General features: G+C 46.7%; 1 protein-coding gene across 1 annotated transcript; it reads right to left on the reverse strand.

Moving 5' to 3' along the window:
• Positions 1–5,275: 5,275 nt before the first annotated feature.
• LOC306964886 (galactose-specific lectin nattectin-like) lies at positions 5,276–6,768 on the reverse strand (the record flags this gene model as incomplete). Its single annotated transcript, XM_079559053.1, has 6 exons — positions 5,276–5,400; positions 5,518–5,635; positions 5,702–5,836; positions 6,459–6,538; positions 6,606–6,624; positions 6,697–6,768. 6 exons carry the CDS (start codon positions 6,766–6,768, stop codon positions 5,276–5,278), a joined length of 549 nt encoding a protein of 182 aa, XP_079415179.1.
• Between the last annotated feature and the right edge of the window lie 19,737 nt (positions 6,769–26,505).

A 26,505-nucleotide genomic window follows, 5' to 3' on the forward strand; every position in this document is an offset into this window, starting at 1 on the left:
TGGTCTGCTCATGGTCTGCTCATGGTCTGCTCATGGTCTGATCGTGGTCTGCTCATGGTCTGCTCATGGTCTGCTCATGGTCTTCTCGTGGTCTGCTCATGGTCTTCTCATGGTCTGCTCATGGTCTTCTCATGGTCTTCTCATGGTCTGCTCATGGTCTTCTCATGGTCTGCTCAGGGTCTGCTCAGGGTCTGCTCATGGTCTTCTCATGGTCTGCTCGTGGTCTGCTCATGGTCTGATCGTGGTCTGCTCATGGTCTGCTCATGGTCTGCTCATGGTCTGATCGTGGTCTGCTCATGGTCTGCTCATGGTCTTCTCATGGTCTGCTCATGGTCTGCTCATGGTCTGCTCATGGTCTTCTCGTGGTCTGCTCATGGTCTGCTCATGGTCTGATCGTGGTCTGCTCATGGTCTGCTCATGGTCTTCTCATGGTCTGCTCATGGTCTGCTCATGGTCTGTTCATGGTCAGCTCATGGTCTTCTCATGGTCTGCTCATGGTCTGCTCATGGTCTGTTCATGGTCAGCTCATGGTCTTCTCATGGTCTTCTCATGGTCTGCTCATGGTCTGTTCATGGTCTGTTCATGGTCTGTTCATGGTCAGCTCATGGTCTTCTCATGGTCTTCTCATGGTCTTCTCATGGTCTGCTCATGGTCTGCTCATGGTCTGCTCATGGTCTGCTCATGGTCTGCTCATGGTCTGCTCATGGTCTGCTCATGGTCTTCTCATGGTCTGCTCATGGTCTTCTCATGGTCTGCTCATGGTCTGCTCATGGTCTTCTCATGGTCTATTCATGGTCTATTCATGGTCTGCTCATGGTCTGCTCATGGTCTTCTCATGGTCTGCTCATGGTCGATTCATGGTCTATTCATGGTCTATTCATGGTCTGATCGTGGTCTGATCGTGGTCTGCTCGTGGTCTTCTCATGGTCTGCTCATGGTCGATTCATGGTCTATTCATGGTCTATTCATGGTCTGCTCATGGTCTGCTCATGGTCTTCTCATGGTCTGCTCATGGTCGATTCATGGTCTATTCATGGTCTATTCATGGTCTGATCGTGGTCTGCTCATGGTCTTCTCGTGGTCTTCTCGTGGTCTTCTCGTGGTCTTCTCATGGTCTGCTCGTGGTCTTCTCATAGTCTTCTCATAGTCTGCTCATGGTCTTCTCATGGTCTGCTCTGTCCCTCACTGAGATGAACCACCTGCGTGCTGGCCCGTTGTTTTGTCGTATTTTCCTCAGTTTTTCATCACGTTTATGTTGCTTGTCTCTTTGGCCACGTTTTTGACTTTTTGATTTGGGTAAAGCCGGTTCAGGTGGGGGCTAAGAGGTTAAAACCCGTTGTGTTCTCCTGGTTTACACTCGCTTTAGTCCAATCGTTAAACCCGCAGTGTGTGAGCTCTGAGCACCTCTGGCATAAACATCTGCGGCCGCTGTGATTGGATGAACCCTGACCGTGTGAAGCTGTGATTGGACGAACCCTGACCGTGTGACGTTGTGATTGGACGAACCCTGACCGTGTGACGCTGTGATTGGACGAACCCTGACCGTGTGACGTTGTGATTGGACGAACCCTGACCATGTGATGCTGTGATTGGACGAACCCTGACCATGTGACGCTGTGATTGGATGAACCCTGACCGTGTGACGCTGTGATTGGATGAACCCTGACCATGTGACGCTGTGATTGGATGAACCCTGACCATGTGACGCTGTGATTGGACGAAACCTGACCGTGTGACACTGTGATTGGATGAACCCTGACCGTGTGACGCTGTGATTGGACGAAACCTGACCGTGTGACACTGTGATTGGATGAACCCTGACCATGTGACACTGTGATTGGATGAACCCTGACCGTGTGACGCAGGAGTAAAGTCCAGTTTCCATCAGTGAAACATTAAACTGGTCATGAAGCACTTCTTTGTGCTTCATGACCCCCCCCCCCCCCCCCCGAAACCGTCAGATTGTAACCTCTAAGCTCTAACACGAGCAACTTAACACAACAACAACAACAACAACAACAACAACAACAACAACAACAACAACAACAACAACAACAACAACAACAACAACAACAACATAATGTCCAAACAAAGACATTTAAGGAGAAAAATAAATCCAAATGATCCAAACATTTCCCTTTAGTGTTATTTTAGTTCCACAGCTGTTTCATAAAGCTACAGCAGCAAATGATCCATGTGGCTTAAGTTTCTACTAAATGAAAAAAAAAAAGCATTTAAGCGTTAGCATCAGAGGTCCATATGCTAAAGTGCCTATGATAGTTAGCACCAGAGGTCCCTATGCTAAAGTGCCTATGATAGTTAGCACCAGAGGTCCCTATGCTAAAGTGGCTATGATAGTTAGCACCAGAGGTCCCTATGCTAAAGTGGCTATGATAGTTAGCACCAGAGGTCCCTATGCTAAAGTGGCTATGATAGTTAGCATCAGAGGTCCCTATGCTTTAGTGGCTATGATAGTTAGCACCAGAGGTCCCTTTGCTAAAATGGCTATGATAGCTAGCACCAGAGGTCCCTATGCTAAAGTGGCTATGATAGTTAGCATCAGAGGTCCCTATGCTAAAGTGGCTATGATAATTAGCATCAGAGGTCCCTATGCTAAAGTGGCTATGATAGTTAGCACCAGAGGTCCCTTTGCTAAAATGGCTATGATAGCTAGCACCAGAGGTCCCTATGCTAAAGTGGCTATGATAGTTAGCACCAGAGGTCCCTATGCTAAAATGGCTATGATAGCTAGCACCAGAGGTCTCTATGCTAAAGTGGCTATGATAGTTAGCACCAGAGGTCCCTATGCTAAAGTGGCTATGATAGTTAGCACCAGAGGTCCCTATGCTAAAGTGGCTATGATAGTTAGCACCAGAGGTCTCTATGCTAAAGTGGCTATGATAGTTAGCATCAGAGGTCCCTATGCTAAAGTGGCTATGATAATTAGCATCAGAGGTCCCTATGCTAAAGTGGCTATGATAGTTAGCACCAGAGGTCCCTTTGCTAAAATGGCTATGATAGCTAGCACCAGAGGTCCCTATGCTAAAGTGGCTATGATAGTTAGCATCAGAGGTCCCTATGCTAAAGTGGCTATGATAGTTAGCACCAGAGGTCCCTTTGCTAAAATGGCTATGATAGCTAGCACCAGAGGTCCCTATGCTAAAGTGGCTATGATAGTTAGCATCAGAGGTCCCTATGCTAAAGTGGCTATGATAGTTAGCACCAGAGGTCCCTTTGCTAAAATGGCTATGATAGCTAGCATCAGAGGTCCCTATGCTAAAGTGCCTATGATAGTTAGCATCAGAGGTCCCTATGCTAAAGTGGCTATGATAGTTAGCATCAGAGGTCCCTATGCTAAAGTGGCTATGAGAGTTAGCATCAGAGGTCCCTATGCTTAAGTGGCTATGATAGTTAGCATCAGAGGTCCCTATGCTAAAGTGACTATGATAGTTAGCACCAGAGGTCCCTATGCTAAAGTGGCTATGATAGTTAGCACCAGAGGTCCCTATGCTAAAGTGGCTATGATAGTTAGCACCAGAGGTCCCTATGCTAAAGTGGCTATGATAGTTAGCACCAGAGGTCCCTATGCTAAAGTGGCTATGATAGTTAGCATCAGAGGTCCCTATGCTTAAGTGGCTATGATAGTTAGCACCAGAGGTCCCTTTGCTAAAATGGCTATGATAGCTAGCACCAGAGGTCCCTATGCTAAAGTGGCTATGATAGTTAGCATCAGAGGTCCCTATGCTAAAGTGGCTATGATAATTAGCATCAGAGGTCCCTATGCTAAAGTGGCTATGATAGTTAGCACCAGAGGTCCCTTTGCTAAAATGGCTATGATAGCTAGCAGCAGAGGTCCCTATGCTAAAGTGGCTATGATAGTTAGCACCAGAGGTCCCTATGCTAAAATGGCTATGATAGCTAGCACCAGAGGTCTCTATGCTAAAGTGGCTATGATAGTTAGCACCAGAGGTCCCTATGCTAAAGTGGCTATGATAGTTAGCACCAGAGGTCCCTATGCTAAAGTGGCTATGATAGTTAGCACCAGAGGTCTCTATGCTAAAGTGGCTATGATAGTTAGCATCAGAGGTCCCTATGCTAAAGTGGCTATGATAATTAGCATCAGAGGTCCCTATGCTAAAGTGGCTATGATAGTTAGCACCAGAGGTCCCTTTGCTAAAATGGCTATGATAGCTAGCACCAGAGGTCCCTATGCTAAAGTGGCTATGATAGTTAGCACCAGAGGTCCCTATGCTAAAATGGCTATGATAGCTAGCACCAGAGGTCTCTATGCTAAAGTGGCTATGATAGTTAGCACCAGAGGTCCTATTGCTAAAATGGCTATGATAGTTAGCATCAGAGGTCCTTATGCTAAAGTGGCTATGATAGTTAGCACCAGAGGTCCCTATGCTAAAGTGGCTATGATAGTTAGCACCAGAGGTCCCTTTGCTAAAATGGCTATGATAGTTAGCATCAGAGGTCCTTATGCTAAAGTGGCTATGATAGTTAGCATCAGAGGTCCCTATGCTAAAGTGGCTATGATAGTTAGCACCAGAGGTCCCTAATCTAAAGTGGCTATGATAGTTAGCATCAGAGGTCCCTATGCTAAAGTGGCTATGATAGTTAGCATCAGAGGTCCCTATGCTAAAGTGGCTATGATAATTAGCATCAGAGGTCCCTATGCTAAAGTGGCTATGATAGTTAGCATTGAGGCTCCTTTCCCTAACTCCTTCCTAACTGACAGCCCAATTTGGAAGCATCTTGTCATGGCGGACGCTGACGCACATCCGGTTTGCCGTAAGAGCTCTTACCAATCTGCTCGTTTGGGAAGGGCCTTAGTCTGAATCTGAACCCCCATTCAAATCCCCCCTAAACCACTCCACTGACAGCACCCTGAACCTTGGCCTCTAGAGGTTCAATGTTTCTCCCTCTGACCCACAATGCCCCATCTGCAAACAAAGATCTGCCCCCATCCCGGGCTCTGCACCAAACACTTCATTAATCATTAATCAGTCAATTTTTTTATTTTCCTGTTACTGACTGGAGCAAACGGATCCTCTTACAAAGGAATAATGTGAGCAGGACAGATTTAACTGTTTGGCCCGGGACACATCCTGAGTGTTAACCTGGTGTTGTTATTGCATTGATGTATCTCACAGGCAGACTTCCATATGTGCCTGTATCAAACCCCCCCACAAATCCATGATATAAAAGAAGCCAGACGCCCAGGCTGATGCTGAGAAGGAGAGTGTTTTAATGCACAGCAGATGAACGTGCCCTAGCTCAGGTTGGGGGTAGATTTGTAGGTCAGCCCCCCCACAGTTAGGGCCACTCTCGGAGGCGCGTCTTTGGCACAGATGGAGTCCAGACTCCGGCTCTCCGGGAGGTCGTTCCAATACGCGCCTGGATTGAGTGAAGCACAAAGAAAGCTTGTTAGAAAAGTTACTCATTCAGCTTCACGTGACTTCTTCTCAGGAGGATCCATTTGTTGTGTTTTGATTTTGAGCTGTACATCTTTACCGTCCCAGTGGATCTCAGTGAAGTGCTCGTTCCCGGCAGTGTTGCTCGGCTCGCCTGTCTTCAGCTGCCAGTGTGAATAATCCCAAACAGATCCGTCGCTCCACAGCCACAGTCCTTCCTGATCACAGGTTCACACATTTCAACTCCATTACCAGGATTTAAGTGATGGAACAAACAGTCTGACCTTTGCCGCGTCCAGTCCACCGATCCAGGTCCGCCGCTGTTCTCCTGTGGCCTCTTTGATCAGATCTTTGATGAAGGCGTGCTCCTCAGCGCTGTGGATGGACGCCAGGTTTGCACCGTGATACTGGCAGGTGGTCTGGACAGAAAACACCAAAAGGTACGGTACGGTTTAACCCCTTAACTCCCACCTGAACCGAGCACACAGTTTGGCTTTACCCCAGTCCAAAAGCTTCTGGAAAAAAGCAGTGAAAATAGCAACAAAACTGAGACGAAAACAATAATGAAAATGTCACAAAAATGTCACAAGTAATTGAGAAAATGTGGCAAAAAAATGACAAAAATGTGATAAAAATGAGTTGAATACCCAATAAAAAATGATGGAAAAAAATCTGATGACGTGAGGAAAAAGATCTCTCGGTTCAAGCGGGAGTTAAGAGGTTAAAAACAAAATCAAACTGCTGCTCTCCTGAATTGCCTCATTTGAAAGCTAAGGACCTCCAGAGCCTCAGCGACAGAGCATTGTTTTGTGGAGGTGAGTGATCGTGATCTTTTATATCAAATCAACATCACAAATATTAGTTCTTGACAAACCCGACTATTAATCTAGTGTTAATCTATGGATCTGCTCCATGTGATACACACAGCCTTTATGTCGACTCAATGTAGTGATGTGAGTCTTCTGGACTCGAGTTCCTCCTCCCAGAGTTGAACCTCTGACTCCCAGAGTAAAGAGAATATTAGTATTATCAGGGCTGTACCTCTGCTACTGTCCAAGTCGCCTTAGAATCAAAGAACTTGAAACAGCGAGTTCCAAACAGAGTCCAGTCCTCAGGACAGCCTTTATTAAAATAATAACATTATTAATAATAAATGAATCATAATGAGTGTTCTGTAGATGAACTCACCATCGGCATCCTTCATCGGCTGTGAGTGAGGGACAATGAGCAGAGTTATTAAAGCCTGATCAAACAGATTGATAAATGAGGTGTATCTTACAGTTTCAGCTCGTGTGGTCAGCAGAGCGGTGGTCAGACACAGCAGGGCGGTCAGCGGGCAGTGGACAGCCATCTGAAATCATCAGGTAGTGAGAAGATCTGTGTGAAAGACCTGAGCCATGAGGAGACTTACCTTGACTCCAGAGTGGGCTCTGCAGGAGAGGAGGAGCAGTTCTTATAGAGCAGTCGGGGGGGGGGGAGTTCACTGCCGGTAAATCACACACACACATTTTGGCTAAGTTTCAAGGACTGAGAATGTTTCTGTATTTTGTTTTCCTTTTTAATCATTATAAATTATAAAAATCGGTCTCATGGACCTGTCAACTGTATATGCAAGTATTCCCTTCAACTTTCCTAAATATAAAATGTGTACGTTCATGCGCGAGTACCTGGTGTTTATCAAGAGTTAAACTCTAACAACTTTTTTCAAGTGAAAACTGCAGCTTCATGTTTGATAAGTTCTGTGAACTTCAACCTCCTCCTTTTGAGTGAGCAAATGCTCTCCTGTTCCTGTGGAAACATCTGTTGTCTGTACCTTGTTTGCTGCTCAAATAAACTAATAAACCAAAGTAAGTTAAGTTAAGTTATACGTTTAAGTTATACTTTATTCATCTCTGTAGAGGAATGTGTTCTCTGCATGTGACCTCCTCAGTGTCACTGGTGGCCTGTAGGACCAGTGAGCTCCAGCGTGGGCCGGCGCTCGGGGACCCATCTCCCTATTGCACATGTTTTTACCACTAACCTACGCAGACACGGGGAGAACATGCAACTCCACACAGTAAATGGAGCACCTGTAGACCTGAAGAGGGGAAGGAGAACCATGGCCTCGGAGTTGGAGGTGCTGATCCTCATCCCGGCCGCTTCACACTCGGCTGCAAACCAGAGCAGCTGAAGGTCCAACAGAACTTCGTCTGCAAACAGCAGAGATGAGATCCTGAGGCTCCCAAACCGGACACTCTCCGGCCCCTGGCTGCGCCCTCTGTCCATAAAGGTAATGAACAGAACGAGTGACAAAGGGCAGCCCCGTGGAGGCCCCCAAAGGGCACCATGAGGGACACGGTCGAACGCTTTCTCCTGATCCAAGAAACCACATGTGACTGAACCCTCGAGCCCCTGATGGAGGGTATAGTGAACCCTCGAGCCCCTGATGGAGGGTATAGTGAACCCCCGAGCCCCTGATGGAGGGTATAGTGAACCCTCGAGCCCCTGATGGAGGGTGTAGTGAACCCTCGAGCCCCTGATGGAGGGTGTAGTGAACCCTCGAGCCCCTGATGGAGGGTGTAGTGAACCCTCGAGCCCCTGATGGAGGGTATAGTGAACCCTCGAGCCCCTGTTGGAGGGTATAGTGAACCCTCGAGCCCCTGATGGAGGGTATAGTGAACCCTTGAGCCCCTGATGGAGGGTATAGTGAACCCTCGAGCCCCTGATGGACGGTATAGTGAACCCTCGAGCCCCTGTTGGAGGGTATAGTGAACCCTCGAGCCCCTGATGGAGGGTGTAGTGAACCCTCGAGCCCCTGATGGAGGGTAAAGTGAACCCTCGAGCCCCTGATGGAGGGTATAGTGAACCCTTGAGCCCCTGATGGAGGGTATAGTGAACCCTCGAGCCCCTGATGGAGGGTGTAGTGAACCCTCGAGCCCCTGATGGAGGGTATAGTGAACCCTCGAGCCCCTGATGGAAGGTATAGTGAACCCTCGAGCCCCTGATGGAGGGTGTAGTAAACCCTCGAGCCCCTGATGGAGGGTATAGTGAACCCTCGAGCCCCTGATGGAGGGTATAGTGAACCCTTGAGCCCCTGTTGGAGGGGATAGTGAACCCTCAAGCCCCTGATGGAGGGTATAGTGAACCCTTGAGCCCCTGTTGGAGGGTATAGTGAACCCTTGAGCCCCTGTTGGAGGGTATAGTGAACCCTCGAGCCCCTGTTGGAGGGGATAGTGAACCCTCGAGCCCCTGATGGAGGGTATAGTGAACCCCCGAGCCCCCGATGGAGGGATAGTGAACCCCCGAGCCCCCGATGGAGGGTATAGTGAACCCCCGAGCCCCCGATGGAGGGTAGAGTGAACCCCCGAGCCCCCGATGGAGGGATAGTGAACCCCCGAGCCCCCGATGGAGGGTGTAGTGAACCTTCGAGCCCCTGATGGAGGGTATAGTGAACCTTCGAGCCCCTGATGGAGGGTATAGTGAACCCTCGAGCCCCTGATGGAGGGTGTAGTGAACCCTCGAGCCCCTGATGGAAGGTATAGTGATCCCTCGAGCCCCTGATGGAGAGTATAGTGAACCCTCGAGCCCCTGATGGAGGGTGTAGTGAACCCTCGAGCCCCTGATGGAAGGTATAGTGAACCCTCGAGCCCCTGATGGAAGGTATAGTGAACCCTCGAGCCCCTGATGGAGGGTATAGTGAACCCTCGAGCCCCTGATGGAGGGTGTAGTGAACCCTCGAGCCCCTGATGGAAGGTATAGTGATCCCTCGAGCCCCTGATGGAGAGTATAGTGAACCCTCGAGCCCCTGATGGAGGGTGTAGTGAACCCTCGAGCCCCTGATGGAAGGTATAGTGAACCCTCGAGCCCCTGATGGAAGGTATAGTGAACCCTCGAGCCCCTGATGGAGGGGATAGGGAACCCTCGAGCCCCTGATGGAGGGTGTAGTGAACCCCCGAGCCCCTGATGGAGGGTGTAGTGAACCCCCGAGCCCCCGATGGAGGGTGTAGTGAACCCTCGAGCCCCTGATGGAGGGTGTAGTGAACCCCCGAGCCCCTGATGGAGGGTGTAGTGAACCCTCGAGCCCCTGATGGAGGGTGTAGTGAACCCTCGAGCCCCTGATGGAGGGTGTAGTGAACCCCCGAGCCCCTGATGGAGGGTATAGTGTACCCTCGAGCCCCTGATGGAGGGTATAGTGAACCCTCGAGCCCCTGTTGGAGGGTATAGTGAACCCCCGAGCCCCTGATGGAGGGTATAGTGAACCCTCGAGCCCCTGATGGAGGGTATAGTGAACCCTCGAGCCGCTGATGGAGGGTATAGTGAACCCCCGAGCCCCCGATGGAGGGTATAGTGAACCCCCGAGCCCCCGATGGAGGGTATAGTGAACCCCCGAGCCCCCGATGGAGGGTATAGTGAACCCCCGAGCCCCTGATGGAGGGTATAGTGAACCCCCGAGCCCCCGATGGAGGGTGTAGTGAACCTTCGAGCCCCTGATGGAGGGTATAGTGAACCCTCGAGCCCCTGATGGAGGGTGTAGTGAACCTTCGAGCCCCTGATGGAGGGTATAGTGAACCCTCGAGCCCCTGATGGAGGGTGTAGTGAACCCTCGAGCCCCTGATGGAGGGTATAGTGAACCCTCGAGCCCCTGATGGAGGGTATAGTGAACCCTCGAGCCCCTGATGGAGGGTGTAGTGAACCTTCGAGCCCCTGATGGAGGGTATAGTGAACCCCCGAGCCCCTGATGGAGGGTATAGTGAACCCTAGAGCCCCTGATGGAGGGTATAGTGAACCCCCGAGCCCCTGATGGAGGGTGTAGTGAACCCTCGAGCCCCTGATGGAGGGTGTAGTGAACCCCCGAGCCCCCGATGGAGGGTGTAGTGAACCCTCGAGCCCCTGATGGAGGGTGTAGTGAACCCTCGAGCCCCTGATGGAGGGTGTAGTGAACCCCCGAGCCCCTGATGGAGGGTGTAGTGAACCCTCGAGCCCCTGATGGAGGGTGTAGTGAACCCTCGAGCCCCTGATGGAGGGTGTAGTGAACCCCCGAGCCCCTGATGGAGGGTATAGTGAACCCTCGAGCCCCTGATGGAGGGTATAGTAAACCCTTGAGCCCCTGATGGAGGGTATAGTGAACCCTCGAGCCCCTGTTGGAGGGTATAGTGAACCCTCGAGCCCCTGATGGAGGGTGTAGTGAACCCCCGAGCCCCTGATGGAGGGTATAGTGAACCCTCGAGCCCCTGTTGGAGGGTATAGTGAACCCTCGAGCCCCTGATGGAGGGTATAGTGAACCCTCGAGCCCCTGATGGAGGGTATAGTAAACCCTTGAGCCCCTGATGGAGGGTATAGTGAACCTTCGAGCCCCTGATGGAGGGTGTAGTGAACCCCCGAGCCCCTGATGGAGGGTATAGTGAACCCTCGAGCCGCTGATGGAGGGTATAGTGAACCCCCGAGCCCCCGATGGAGGGTATAGTGAACCCCCGAGCCCCCGATGGAGGGTATAGTGAACCCTCGAGCCCCCGATGGAGGGTATAGTGAACCCTAGAGCCCCTGATGGAGGGTATAGTGAACCCCCGAGCCCCTGATGGAGGGTGTAGTGAACCCTAGAGCCCCTGATGGAAGGTATAGAGCTGATCCAGTGAGCCACGACCAGGATGGAAACCACATAAAATGTCAGCATTGGCAGTGCTGAGTTTCCAAATGCAGGCGGTGATAAAGTGACGCTGATACAGAGATTATTGCACGTAGAAAGTTTTACATTTCCTGAATCCTCAGAGTTTAGAGAATTACATTTTTGCAGCTCTTTTGTCTCTTGTTTGGAATTTTTTTGCGCGATTTCTTAATTTGTTTTTTGATGCTTTTTGTTGTATTTTGACACATTTGTTACTTTTTTATCCCGTTTTTGTTGCTACTTTATGCTTTTTAACAAGCTTTTGAATTTAACATACATAACACGCCATCACAGCCAAGAGCCGCTTTGACAAACACAGACTTTAATCCTCAAACACAAACAGTGACGGGAACGAGAGCGGCTCAGACAGGGAATCCAGCACCATCATCGACCCGTCCTGCTCTTGTCCATGTCCTGGATTCAGCTTTTAAAGAGGGGGTATTATGCTTTTTTCAGCCACATAGCACCAGTCTATAGCACACTACAATGATGACGAAACCTTCTGTTGGTCTGTCAATGCAGTAAATTAGAATAACTGCCTTGTATAAAATTGCTCTTTCAAAATGGCGTTAGCAAATGACTTGAAATAGGCCTCTGTCTCTTTAAGAACCTCTGACCCTTTGCGACACGCCCCCTCCACACGCTGTCTGTGGCATCACAACAACACTGCGCTCGTTGTCTCAACTGTATTGAAACTACGATCGGTGCATTTTAATTTTTATTGTTGGAAAGGAGCTACTGTTTATCACTTTGTGAACGATGGCCACACAGGATATTATTTGGAAACGAACCTTCCACACCGGACGCTTGGAAGGGGCTCTTGCCTGAAAAATAACTGCTGTTTGGAGGCTTCTCTTTGCATCTGCCATGCCCTATGGATCTCTAACTATACCCCCATGGACGACACCAGGATCTGCAGGAGCCCATACGATTCAAAGACGGACATTATCTGTGCAAGTGGACAGTGGTTTTTCGAGGTTACCCATTAGCTTGTTATAATCGACTACAGCTCATTGTTGATGAAAAGTCTGTAATAAACCACACATGTGTAAAGCCAGGCTCATTGTGTGATCATCGTAAAGGCTGCTTCAAGTAGTTGCCGGCTTTATTGACGTTATTTGTGCATAATATGCTGCCTGTTTTCAATGAATGTTGTGAAGGTGAAGGTTGTTAGCTTGTCGCGGCTAATAGTGCCTTAGCTCCGGGAGAAAACCACTCGGCTACGACTCACTGTAGATGAAATGTGAGCAATAAACTACGAAATCAACAAGCCCGGCTCAGTGTGTGATCATCATAAAGGCTGCTTCAAGCAGTTGCCTGTTTTAGTGACGTTTTCAATGCATAATATGCTGCTTGTATTCAGTGAATTTTCCCGTTAGCTTGTCGCGGCTAGCTTGTTAGCTCCGGGAGAAAACCACTCGTCTATGACCCATTGTAGATGAAATGTGAGCAATAAACTTCCAAATCAACAAGCCTGGCTCCGTGTGTGATCATTGTTAAACGGTTCTTTATGTGTGTGGTGGTTTTATTGACTTTATTTGTGCATATTTTTCGTTTTCACGTGATGACTCGAGGTTTAGCTTAGCATTAGCTTTCTCCGGAGGCTCTGTGCATCATCAAGGCCCAGCGCAGAACCAGACACTGAAATAAGTGTTCTTGTCACCGGTTTGAATCCTGGGTGTTTCGGTAACAGAAACACTGATGTGTGTCTTTGTAAAAGTCTGCTGTAACTCCGGTTCACAACACATGAAGCTAATCCTCCATGATGACTCTGTTTACATCTTAGGGCTAGACACTGCGGGGAGGAGGTTCTGCTGAGGGGCAGTGGTTGGTTACTCGGCTGGTGACGAAAGGTCGGAGGCGTATCCTGGAGGTCGAGGGCGTTTCCTGAAGGAATCAGGCGTTTTATCCCTAAAATGGCCGCCATCAGAGTTTCTACAGATTACTCGAAAATACGTGAATGTGCCCAGGCAACACTTCAGGCATGGTTTTAATGAGGGAATGACTTAATAACATGATGTAAAGCTTGAAAAAGTCGATTTTGCATAATAGGCCCCCTTTAAACAAAGTAAAAGATGAAATGAACTTTTAAGAACTTTTAAGAACTTAAAAGTTGCTACAGCGCATACTCCAAAAACATAAAAAATGAAATATTTTTAAAATTTCATATCCAAAATGGTAAATTTCTGGTCTGGCTGATGTGGCCTGAGGTCTGTGTGAAATGACCCGAAGGATTTGTTTCTAAGTTGAAATTTGTGTATGTAGCGGCAATTTTAGTAAAACATGTTGTTGTAGGAGCTTCCACACAAAAATGTGCTTTTCACTTTAGAGAGCTATGAAAAAATGAAGGAACAATATTTTTTAAAACTTTTTGGTTTTATTTTGGAGGCTGACCTCTCCTCTTGTTGTGCATATAAAAATAATCAAACTTTTTAAATATTAGAACCCTTTCATTGCCAACTTTCTGTTGTAAAGTCACTAAAATGGATTTCCATTGTGGGCCCTTTGGCTCCACAGACTTACATTATAATCACATTTTTTCAAAATGCTTCTATAAAACGGATTTAAATATTAATTTCAAACTTCTGAAATATTGTTCTTCATGGAGTTATAGCTCTCTAAAGTTTCAAGCACATTTTTGTGTCGAAGCTCCCTTAACGTGTCTTTTATTTATGAGTGTTTACAATGGGGTAAAAATCCAAATGACATCACATTATTTTAGATCAACAAAAAAATACAGTTTCACTCAATTGGCTTTAAAAATGTAGGAGTTATGCAAAAAATAAAAGTCCAAAAGCACAAAAATGTGCTTGGGTGTAATTTAGGGTTAACAGAAGCTTTAATCACGTCTTTAACAGAAGCTTTAATCACGTCTTTAACAGAAGCTTTAATCACGTCTTTAACAGAAGCTTAAACTGTCCAGAAACCATGACTGTAAATATCGCTAATCATTCAGAAAACGCTGGTGCAAAACGTGACAAAAACAAAAACATTTCCCTTTGATTCGATTCCAAAAGTAACGTAAACACTTCTAAACGACGACAGTGTTGATTTTGACGACGCTCTTTAGATTTTTCTCACTTTGTGCTTCACGTTTCATACTCAGGGTCGACACAAACGCCTGCTTGTGTTGATTTATTTTATTTAAATACTGTTTTTATTGCACGAGTAATGTTTGTGACTCAGACGACACTGACCCCAGATCAGCGGAGACGGGTCATGTGATCATCATCATGTGAAAAGGAGGCGGAGGAGAGACGCTCTGCAGAAGGGAAGAACCTGCTGTGCTGTTTGTGCCGCTGCGATGACAGAGACGTGAAAGGGGAGGAGCTACAAGGTTTTAAAGGGGAGGAGCTACAGGGTTTTTCTGTGTGTGTTTCTCCCACGTTTGTTTCTCCTGTGAGTCCAGAACCAGGTGGTACAGGTGAGGTGGTACAGGTGAGGTGGGGCAGGTGAGGAAGGTGAGGTGGTACAGGTGAGGTGTTGAGGTGGGGCAGGTGGAATTCTCTCTCCTGTACTGTTTAGTTTGTGTATGATGACCGGCTGTATGATCAGGTCTTTCCTTGTAAATCTCATGTTTACCTGTAGGTTTAGTGTCAGTATTTACAGTGCCTCTGGAAAGTATTCATACACCTTGAACTTTTGTACATTTTGTCATGTTTACAACCCTAAACATAAAGATTTTATTTTGATTTTTTTACTGAACGTTCACACACAAGTAACAGACGACTGTGAAGTGAAAGCAAAATGATACATGATTCTGTTATTTTTCAAAAAATAGAAAAGTGAAAAGTGGGGCTTGCATAAGTATCATACAGCATGAATACTTTGTGAACCCCCTTTTACTGCAATAACAGCAGAAAGTCTTTTGGGGTCTGACTCTACAAGATTTGCACATGTAGAGACTGACATTTTAGCCCATTCATCTTTACAAAACAACTCAAGCTCTGTCACATTAGAAGGAGAACGTTTGTGAACAGCAGTTTTCAGATTATTCCACAGATTTTCAATAGGATTTAGGTCAGGACTTTGACTGGGCCATTCTAACACATTAATATGTTTTTATTGAACCATTCCATTGTAGATTTATCTTTGTGTTTAGGGTCATTGTCCTGCTGAAGGTGAATCTCCGCCCCAGCCTCAGTTCTCTTGTGACTCCAGCAGGTTTTCCTCCAAAATGTCTCTATATTTGGCTCCATCCATCTTCACAACTATTCTTACAGTCTCCCCAGTCCCCGCTGAGGAAAAGCAGCCCCACAGCATGATGCTCCCCCCCGTATATTTGACACTGGGGATGGTGCACTCAGGACGATGAGCACTGTCAGGTTTGCTCCAGACATAACGTTTGTCTCATCTGACCAAAGCTCCTTCTTAAACATGAAGCTGTGTCCTCCATATGACTTCTAGCAAACTTCAAACAGGATTTTTTATGTTCTCCTTTCAATAATGGCTTTCTTCTTCCACTCGTCCATGAAGGCCAGATTTGTGTAGATACGACTTATAGTTGTCCCATGTACAGTTTCCCCCAGCTCAGCAGCAGCACTTCACAGCTCCTCCAGAGTTATCTTGGGGCACTTGGTTGCATTTCTCACCAGCAGGGGCGTAGCACCAAATTCTGGGCCCTGGGTACAAACTATCTTGGTGGACCCCCCCCCCCCATTTGAAATTCACATTTTATATTCTATGTTCTTTGACCACATGACAGTGGTTTAGTGGTTTGACAGCGCGGTTCATTTATATTCTATTATAACTTTATTATATATACCAACCTTAACTAAGTGAAAAAATGGGTCGGCCAAAAAAGTGCTTCATAAACAAATACATATCCAATCCAATGGGTACTTTGGTTATGGTTTGTTTGTTTATTTGTTTGTTTGTTTGTTTCAAGTCCATGTTTGACTTGAAATTTCATCTGATTTGGATTCAATTACAGAAATTGAATAACCTTTAACCCTGTGGTGACATAGATATTTAGATTAGGGTGGAATATTCTACTTTAATTGGGACAATTGAAATGGCTAGTTTTAGGTAGAGCATAATGATTATTAGCATATCACATTAAACAGGAGGACTGAACTAAGGACATGGGATATTTGTGCTGAGAATAACACATTTGTGACTTTAAAATAGGCATTAAAATGCTATTTTACATAAAATGATGATACTATGTTGTCTCTGTGGCCACAGGCCTGAACACAAAACTCAAGGGCTTCAGTCTGATTTAGTCTCTCACATACAGTATCTGAAGCCTGTACCTTTAAGTTTATTGTCAGTAAATTGTTGTTGTAAAAAGTTACGCTGGAATCGACTAAATGGCTCGAGCTCCACCTTTCACTAGAACCAGGTTAACTCGTCCCCAAAGCTGCGCATTTATAATGCGTGAATCCAAATGCGCGCGGCTAATTTGCATAATTAATTCGGCGAAAACAGCGTGCGCGACCTGTGGCTTTTGTCACTGTATTGGCCTGAGGCTCAATTATAATAAATATGAGGAAAGAGAAACTTTAGAGGTTAAAACGAGGAGAGAAGGAGCTCTGACTCTGACTCAGCGCAGGCAGAGGCAGGACTCGCCTCACCTCATGTTTAACTGTCATTTATGACAGAAAGTTTCCTCTCAGCTCCGCTAGAACAGGCTAGTGTTAAATAAAAGCACATTAGAGCGAGGTAAGACTAATATCTGTCTTTCCTCATAGCTCTGTGTCATTACATCACAGAGTCCACCTCATTAAAGTCACTGCTGAGCTGAAGCTGGTGCTGAACACCGGTGTGTGGGCTGAACAATTTGGCACATTTTTAAAGGGGTGTCAGGGCCTGAGATATTATCAATCATTATTGTTTGTGCAAAATTCTGGGTAGCAACCATTGTATTTTAGCCCCGTTGTTTAGTTCTTATAGTATCAATTATGAAGAAACTTAGAAAGTACAGTACATAACGCTTTTTGCAGCATTATTGAGGGCCCCTACCCTGCTATGGGCCCTGGGTACACAGTACCCTTTACCCCCCCAGTCCGACGCCCCTGCTCACCAGTGTCTCCTTGTTCAGTTTGTTAGTTTACGTGAACAGCCGTGTCTTGGTAAGTTGGCAGTGGTGCTTTACTCTTTCCATTTCTGAATGGTGGATTGAACAGTTGCTCCGGGAGATGTTTAAATCTTGGGAAATCTTTGTATAACTTAAGGCTGCTTTAAACTTCTCCACAGCTTTATCCCTGACCTCTCTGGTGCTCCTTGACCTTCATGATGTTGTTCAGTGACCAATACACTCCGACCACAGCTCTGAGGGCCTAAAAGAACAGCTGAAATTATACTGAAAGTAGTAGACATACAGGTGCCTCTATTTAACCGTTAGGCCAAGGTGTGAACATTCTGGAGTCATTAGGAATGTTTTAAAGGCAATTTAATGCACTCAGAAAATGCTGTATGAATACTTATGCACGCCCCACTTTTCACTTTTCTATTTTTTGAAAAATAACGGAATTATGTATCATTTTGCTTTCACTTCACAGTTGTCTGTTACTTGTGTGTGAACGTTCAGTAAAAAAATCAAAATAAAATCTTTATGTTTAGGGTTGTAAACATGACAAAATGTGCAAAAGTTCAAGGTGTATGAATACTTTCGCGAGGGACTTTAACTACAATTTCAAAGTATTCTCCCCAACACTGATATTCAGAGAAACCGGGCAAAAGTAGATGCTAACCACTCCATTCAAACTAAAGCGGCGGCTCGGCTACATAAAGCTTAACAAACACGACTTACCAATTTCGCAGATACATCACACTCGAACACTCCCTCGCTGCGACCACGGCTCCGGTGCTCGGCCCTGCAGTCCCACATGATGACATTTTAGTTTAGAAGCTTTGGTTTAAAAACTATGCACAAACCTGCAGAAGCTCACATAAGCGCGTCCCTCTCGCTCTTACCGGGAGAACCCACTCCCGGTGTTACGCCGAAAACTGCACCCCTTCGTACCGCGCACAGATGAAACGACGACGAGGAAGGTTTCTGTGTCTTTACAACTATGGCCCATTTAATGTGAGATTGACGAACCACAGCTCATTTAACCAGAAGAGTTTTTTAAAGGTTAATGCTGGATCGTCTGCTCCGGAGGGACAGTCTGCTGAAAACATGAGATATCACGACACAAATGAAGGTGAGGGCCTGGGAGATGATCAACCTTAAGGGTAGGATTAGGGTTATTTGTATTTTCTGCTCATTGTCAGCTCATGGTCTTCTCATGGTCTTCTCATGGTCTTCTCATGGTCTGCTAATGGTCAGCTCATGGTCTGCTCATGATCTGCTCATGGTCTTCTCATGGTCTTCTCATGGTCTTCTCGTGGTCTTCTCATGGTCTGCTAATGGTCAGCTCATGGTCTGCTCATGGTCTGCTCATGGTCTTCTCACGGTCTTCTCATGGTCTTCTCATGGTCTGCTCATGGTCTTCTCGTGGTCTTCTCACGGTCTTCTCATGGTCTTCTCATGGTCTGCTAATGGTCAGCTCATGGTCTGCTCATGGTCTGCTCATGGTCTTCTCACGGTCTTCTCATGGTCTTCTCGTGGTCTTCTCATGGTCTGCTAATGGTCAGCTCATGGTCTGCTCATGGTCTGCTCATGGTCTTCTCACGGTCTTCTCACGGTCTTCTCGTGGTCTTCTCATGGTCTGCTAATGGTCAGCTCATGGTCTGCTCATGGTCTGCTCATGGTCTTCTCACGGTCTTCTCACGGTCTTCTCATGGTCTTCTCATGGTCTTCTCACGGTCTTCTCATGGTCTTCTCGTGGTCTTCTCGTGGTCTTCTCGTGGTCTTCTCATGGTCTTCTCACGGTCTTCTCATGGTCTTCTCGTGGTCTTCTCGTGGTCTTCTCGTGGTCTTCTCATGGTCTTCTCACGGTCTTCTCATGGTCTTCTCATGGTCTTCTCGTGGTCTTCTCGTGGTCTTCTCGTGGTCTTCTCATGGTCTTCTCGTGGTCTTCTCACGGTCTTCTCATGGTCTTCTCGTGGTCTTCTCGTGGTCTTCTCATGGTCTTCTCATGGTCTGCTCATGGTCTGCTCATGGTCTTCTCATGGTCTTCTCGTGGTCTTCTCATGGTCTTCTCGTGGTCTTCTCGTGGTCTTCTCGTGGTCTGCTCATGGTCTGCTCATGGTCTTCTCATGGTCTTCTCATGGTCTTCTCGTGGTCTTCTTATGGTCTTCTCGTGGTCTTCTTATGGTCTTCTCGTGGTCTTCTCATGGTCTTCTCATGGTCTTCTCATGGTCTTCTCATGGTCTTCTCGTGGTCTTCTTATGGTCTTCTCGTGGTCTTCTCATGGTCTTCTCGTGGTCTTCTCATGGTCTTCTCGTGGTCTTCTTATGGTCTTCTCACGGTCTGCTCATGGTCTGCTCATGGTCTGCTCATGGTCTGCTCATGGTCTGCTCATGGTCTGCTCATGGTCTGCTCATGGTCTGCTCAAGGTCTGCTCATGGTCTTCTCATGGTCTGCTCATGGTCTTCTTATGGTCTTCTCACGGTCTTCTCATGGTCTTCTCACGGTCTTCTCACGGTCTGCTCATGGTCTGCTCATGGTCTGCTCATGGTCTGCTCAAGGTCTGCTCATGGTCTTCTCATGGTCTGCTCATGGTCTTCTCATGGTCTGCTCATGGTCTGCTCATGGTCTGCTCAAGGTCTGCTCATGGTCTTCTCATGGTCTGCTCATGGTCTGCTCATGGTCTGCTCATGGTCTGCTCATGGTCTGCTCATGGTCTGTTCATGGTCAGCTCATGGTCTTCTCATGGTCTGCTCATGGTCTTCTCATGGTCTGCTCATGGTCTGCTCATGGTCTGCTCATGGTCTGCTCATGGTCTGCTCATGGTCTGCTCATGGTCTGCTCATGGTCTGCTCATGGTCTTCTCTTGGTCTGCTCGTGGTCTTCTCATGGTCTGCTCGTGGTCTGCTCATGGTCTTCTCTTGGTCTGCTCGTGGTCTTCTCGTGGTCTGCTCATGGTATGCTCATGGTCTGTTCATGGTCTTCTCATGGTCTGCTCATGGTCTTCTCGTGGTCTGCTCATGGTCTGCTCGTGGTCTGCTAATGGTCTGCTCATGGTCTTCTCGTGGTCTTCTCATGGTCAGCTCATGGTCTGCTCATGGTCTGCTCATGGTCTGCTCATGGTCTGCTCATGGTCTGCACATGGTCTGCTCATGGTCTGCACATGGTCTGCTCATGGTCTGTTCATGGTCTTCTCGTGGTCTTCTCATGGTCAGCTCATGGTCTTCTCATGGTCTGCTCATGGTCTGCTCATGGTCTGCTCATGGTCTGCTCATGGTCTGCTCATGGTCTGCACATGGTCTGCTCATGGTCTGTTCATGGTCTTCTCATGGTCTGCTCATGGTCTTCTCATGGTCTGCTCATGGTCTGCTCATGGTCTGCTCATGGTCTGCTCATGGTCTGCTCATGGTCTTCTCGTGGTCTGCTCATGGTCTGTTCATGGTCTTCTCATGGTCTGCTCATGGTCTTCTCATGGTCTGCTCATGGTCTGCTCATGGTCTGCTCATGGTCTGCTCATGGTCTGCTCATGGTCTGCTCATGGTCTTCTCATGGTCTTCTCGTGGTCTTCTCATGGTCTTCTCATGGTCTTCTCGTGGTCTTCTCATGGTCTGCTCATGGTTTTCTCATGGTCAGCTCATGGTTTTCTCATGGTCAGCTCATGGTCTTCTCATGGTCTGCTCATGGTCTTCTCATGGTCTTCTCATGGTTTTCTCATGGTCAGCTCATGGTTTGCTCATGGTCTGTTCATGGTCTTCTCATGGTCTGCTCGTGGTCAGCTCATGGTCTGCTCGTGGTCAGCTCATAGTCTTCTCATAGTCTTCTTATGGTCTTCTCGTGGTCAGCTCATGGTCTGCTCTTGGTCAGCTCATGGTCAGCTCATGGTCTGCTCATGGTCTGCTCATGGTCTTCTCATGGTCTTCTCATGGTCTTCTCATGGTCAGCTAATTGTCTGCTCATGGTCTGCTCTGTCCCTCACTGAGATGAACCACCTGCGTGCTGGCCCGTTGTTTTGTCCTATTTTTGTCATTTTTTCATCACATTTGTCAATTTTGTGGCTTTTATGTTGCTTGTCTCTTTTGCCACGTTTTTGACTTTTTGATTTGGGTAAAGCGGGTTCAGGTGGGGGCTAAGAGGTTAAAACCCATTGTGTTCTCCTGGTTTACACTCGCTTTAGTCCCATTGTTTGACCCGCAGTGTGTGAGCTCTGAGCACCTCTGGCATAAACATCTGCGGCCGCTGTGATTGGATGAACCCTGACCATGTGACGCTGTGATTGGACGAACCCTGACCATGTGACGCTGTGATTGGATGAACCCTGACCATGTGACGCTGTGATTGGACGAACCCTGACCATGTGACGCTGTGATTGGATGAACCCTGACCATGTGACGCTGTGATTGGATGAACCCTGACCATGTGACGCTGTGATTGGATGAACCCTGACCATGTGACGCAGGAGTAAAGTCCAGTTTCCATCAGTGAAACATTAAACTGGTCATGAAGCACTTCTTTGTTTTGCTGAGGCAGGATCGTGATCAGGCTGTAAATCTGTCAAACTTTAAACATGTTTAGAAACCGTCAGATTGTAGCCTCTAAGCTCTAACACTGGCAACTTAACCAAACAACAACAACAACAACAACAACAACATAGTGTCCAAACAAAGACATTTAATGAGAAAAAAAATCCAAATGATCCAAGCATTTCCCTTTAGTGTTATTTTATTTCCACAGCTGTTTCTTAAAGCGACAGCAGCAAATGATCCATGTGGCTTAAAGGAATCGGCCACCGTTTTTACATACTGAGATATGTTCTTACCTAACCTTAGTCGAGTTAATATATCCCCGTCTGGTCTTTGTCCGTGTGCTCTGCCAGGCAAACGGAGCACATACGCAGCCTCTCCCACATGTCACATAGCTCCAAAAAAGCTCACGATAGAAGCTACCAAGCTCTTCCACGTGTTCCCTATTTAAATAAAGTTACGTGAACTGTTTTCATGCGAAGTATATTTACACAGAAATGTAACATGTGGATTTTATAAGCAGATAAAAAGGGGAACTATATTGTGAGGCGTAATGATACAGGAGCACAGCGTCCGCGCAGTAACTCCTAAAGACTTCCCCGCTCACTTCCGTCAATAGAAGCTGCGTGACTTGTACAGAGCCTTTTACAACAAGTAGAAAATATATTTTGGGAAAGTGCTGCACAATCCTACCTCATGGTGGAGCTCCTGAGTCCTGTGTCGTCGTCCGGGGTGAGTTGGAAATCTGTGAAACATTACTACACTATATACTTTCTGCTTGTTATCACAGCCCGGCACGATGCACGTAAAAGGCATCGTTCACAAGTTATCCACGCTTCTTCAACTGTTCTCTGCAGCTCTACAAGTCACGCAGCTTCTACTGACGGAAGTGAGCGGGGGAAGTCTTTAGGAGTTACTGCGCGGACGTTGTGCTCCTCGTATCATTACGCCTCACAATATAGTCCCCCTTTTTATCTGCTTATAAAATCGACATGTTACATTTCTGTGTAAATATACTTCGCATGAAAACACTTCACGTAACTTTATTTAAATAGGGAACACGTGGAAGAGCTTGGTAGCTTCTATCGTGAGCTTTTTTGGAGCTATGTGACAACTGGGAGAGGCTGCGTATGTGCTACGTTTGCGTGACAGAGCGCACGGACAAAGACCAGACGGGGATATATTAACTCGGCTAAGGTTAGGTAAGAACATATCTCAGTATGTAAAAACAGTGGCCTATTCCTTTAAGTTTCTACTAAATGAAAACAAAAGCATTTAAGAGTTAGCACCAGAGGTACCTATGCTAAAGTGGCTATGATAGTTAGCACCAGAGGTCCCTATGCTAAAGTGACTATGATAGTTAGCACCAGAGGTCCCTATGCTAAAGTGGCTATGATAGTTAGCACCAGAGGTCCTTATGCTAAAGTGGCTATGATAGTTAGCATCAATGGTCCCTATGCTAAAGTGGCTATGATAGTTAGCGCCAGAGGTCCCTATGCTAAAGTGGCTATGATAGTTAGCACCAGAGGTCCCTATGCTAAAGTGGCTATGATAGTTAGCACCAGAGGTCCTTATGCTAAAGTGGCTATGATAGTTAGCACCAGAGGTCCTTATGCTAAAGTGGCTATGATAGTTAGCACTAGGGGTCCCTATGCTAAAGTGGCTATGATAGTTAGCACCAGAGGTCCCTATGCTACAGTGGCTATGATAGTTAGCACCAGAGGTCCCTATGCTAAAGTGGCTATGATAGTTAGCACCAGAGGTCCCTATGCTAAAGTGGCTATTATAGTTAGCACCAGAGGTCCCTATGCTACAGTGGCTATGATAGTTAGCACCAGAAGTCCCTATGCTAAAGTGGCTATGATAGTTAGCACCAGAGGTCCCTATGCTAAAGTGGCTATGATAGTTAGCACCAGAGGTCTCTATGCTAAAGTGGCTATGATTGTTAGCACCAGATGTCCCTATGCTAAAGTGGCTATGATAGTTAGCACCAGAGGTCCCTATGCTAAAGTGGCTATGATAGTTAGCATCAGAGGTCCCTATGCTAAAGTGGCTATGATAGTTAGCATCAGAGGTCCCTATGCTAAAGTGGCTATGATAGTTAGCATCAGAGGTCCCTATGCTAAAGTGGCTATGATAGTTAGCATCAGAGGTCCCTATGCTAAAGTGGCTATGATAGTTAGCCCCAGAGGTCCCTATGCTAAAGTGGCTATGATAGTTAGCACCAGAGGTCCCTATGCTAAAGTGGCTATGATAGTTAGCATCAGAGGTCCCTATGCTAAAGTGGCTATGATAGTTAGCATCAGAGGTCCCTATGCTAAAGTGGCTATGATAGTTAGCATCAGAGGTCCCTATGCTAAAGTGGCTATGATAGTTAGCACCAGAGGTCCCTATGCTAAAGTGGCTATGATAGTTAGCCCTAGAGGTCCCTATGCTAAAGTGGCTATGATAGTTAGCACCAGAGGTCCCTATGCTAAAGTGGCTATGATAGTTAGCACCAGAGGTCCTTATGCTAAAGTGGCTATGATAGTTAGCACTAGAGGTCCCTATGCTAAAGTGGCTATGATAGTTAGCACCAGAGGTCCCTATGCTAAAGTGGCTATGATAGTTAGCACCAGAGGTCCCTATGCTAAAGTGGCTATGATAGTTAGCACCAGAGGTCCCTATGCTACAGTGGCTATGATAGTTAGCATCAGAGGTCCCTATGCTAAAGTGGCTATGATAGTTAGCACCAGAGGTCCCTATGCTAAAGTGGCTATTATAGTTAGCACCAGAGGTCCCTATGCTACAGTGGCTATGATAGTTAGCACCAGAAGTCCCTATGCTAAAATGGCTATGATAGTTAGCACCAGAGGTCCCTATGCTAAAGTGGCTATGATAGTTAGCACCAGAGGTCTCTATGCTAAAGTGGCTATGATAGTTAGCACCAGATGTCCCTATGCTAAAGTGGCTATGATAGTTAGCACCAGAGGTCCCTATGCTAAAGTGGCTATGATAGTTAGCATCAGAGGTCCCTATGCTAAAGTGGCTATGATAGTTAGCATAAGAGGTCCCTATGCTAAAGTGGCTATGATAGTTAGCATCAGAGGTCCCTATGCTAAAGTGGCTATGATAGTTAGCATCAGAGGTCCCTATGCTAAAGTGGCTATGATAGTTAGCCCCAGAGGTCCCTATGCTAAAGTGGCTATGATAGTTAGCATCAGAGGTCCCTATGCTAAAGTGGCTATGATAGTTAGCATCAGAGGTCCCTATGCTAAAGTGGCTATGATAGTTAGCATCAGAGGTCCCTATGCTAAAGTGGCTATGATAGTTAGCATCAGAGGTCCCTATGCTAAAGTGGCTATGATAGTTAGCACCAGAGGTCCCTATGCTAAAGTGGCTATGATAGTTAGCCCTAGAGGTCCCTATGCTAAAGTGGCTATGATAGTTAGCACCAGAGGTCCCTATGCTAAAGTGGCTATGATAGTTAGCGCCAAAGGTCCCTATGCTAAAGTGGCTATGATAGTTAGCGCCAAAGGTCCCTATGCTAAAGTGGCTATGATAGTTAGCCCTAGAGGTCCCTATGCTAAAGTGGCTATGATAGTTAGCACCAGAGGTCCCTTTGCTAAAGTGGCTATGATAGTTAGCATCAGAGGTCCCTATGCTAAAGTGGCTATTATAGTTACCATCAGAGGTCCCTATGCTAAAGTGGCTATGATAGTTAGCACCAGAGGTCCTTATGCTAAAGTGGCTATGATAGTTAGCACTAGAGGTCCCTATGCTAAAGTGGCTATGATAGTTAGCACCAGAGGTCCCTATGCTAAAGTGGCTATGATAGTTAGCACCAGAGGTCCCTATGCTAAAGTGGCTATGATAGTTAGCATCAGTGGTCCCTATGCTAAAGTGGCTATGATAGTTAGCATCAGAGGTCCCTATGCTAAAGTGGCTATGATAGTTAGCACCAGAGGTCCCTATGCTAAAGTGGCTATGATAGTTAGCATCAGTGGTCCCTATGCTAAAGTGGCTATAATAGTTAGCATCAGAGGTCCCTATGCTAAAGTGGCTATGATAGTTAGCACCAGAGGTCCCTATGCTACAGTGGCTATGATAGTTAGCACCAGATGTCCCTATGCTAAAGTGGCTATGATAATTAGCACCAGAGGTCCCTATGCTAAAGTGGCTATTATAGTTAGCACCAGAGGTCCCTATGCTACAGTGGCTATGATAGTTAGCACCAGAAGTCCCTATGCTAAAGTGGCTATGATAGTTAGCACCAGAGGTCCCTATGCTAAAGTGGCTATGATAGTTAGCACCAGAGGTCCCTATGCTAAAGTGGCTATGATAGTTAGCCCCAGAGGTCCCTATGCTAAAGTGGCTATGATAGTTAGCACCAGAGGTCCCTATGCTAAAGTTGCTATGATAGTTAGCATCAGAGGTCCCTATGCTAAAGTGGCTATGATAGTTAGCATCAGAGGTCCCTATGCTAAAGTGGCTATGATAGTTAGCATCAGAGGTCCCTATGCTAAAGTGGCTATGATAGTTAGCACCAGAGGTCTCTATGCTAAAGTGGCTATGATAGTTAGCCCCAGAGGTCCCTATGCTAAAGTGGCTATGATAGTTAGCACCAGAGGTCCCTATGCTAAAGTGGCTATGATAGTTAGCACCAGAGGTCCCTATGCTAAAGTGGCCATGATAGTTAGCATCAGAGGTCCCTATGCTAAAGTGGCTATGATAGTCAGCACCAGAGGTCCCTATGCTAAAGTGGCTATGATAGTTAGCGCCAGAGGTCCCTGTGCTAAAGTGGCTATGATAGTTAGCGCCAGAGGTCCCTGTGCTAAAGTGGCTATGATAGTTAGCACCAGAGGTCCCTATGCTAAAGTGGCTATGATAGTTAGCACCAGTGGTCCCTATGCTAAAGTGGCTATGATAGTT

This window comes from Gobius niger (assembly GCF_951799975.1).
Source record: "Gobius niger genome assembly, chromosome: 6".
Lineage (NCBI taxonomy): Eukaryota > Metazoa > Chordata > Actinopteri > Gobiiformes > Gobiidae > Gobius > Gobius niger.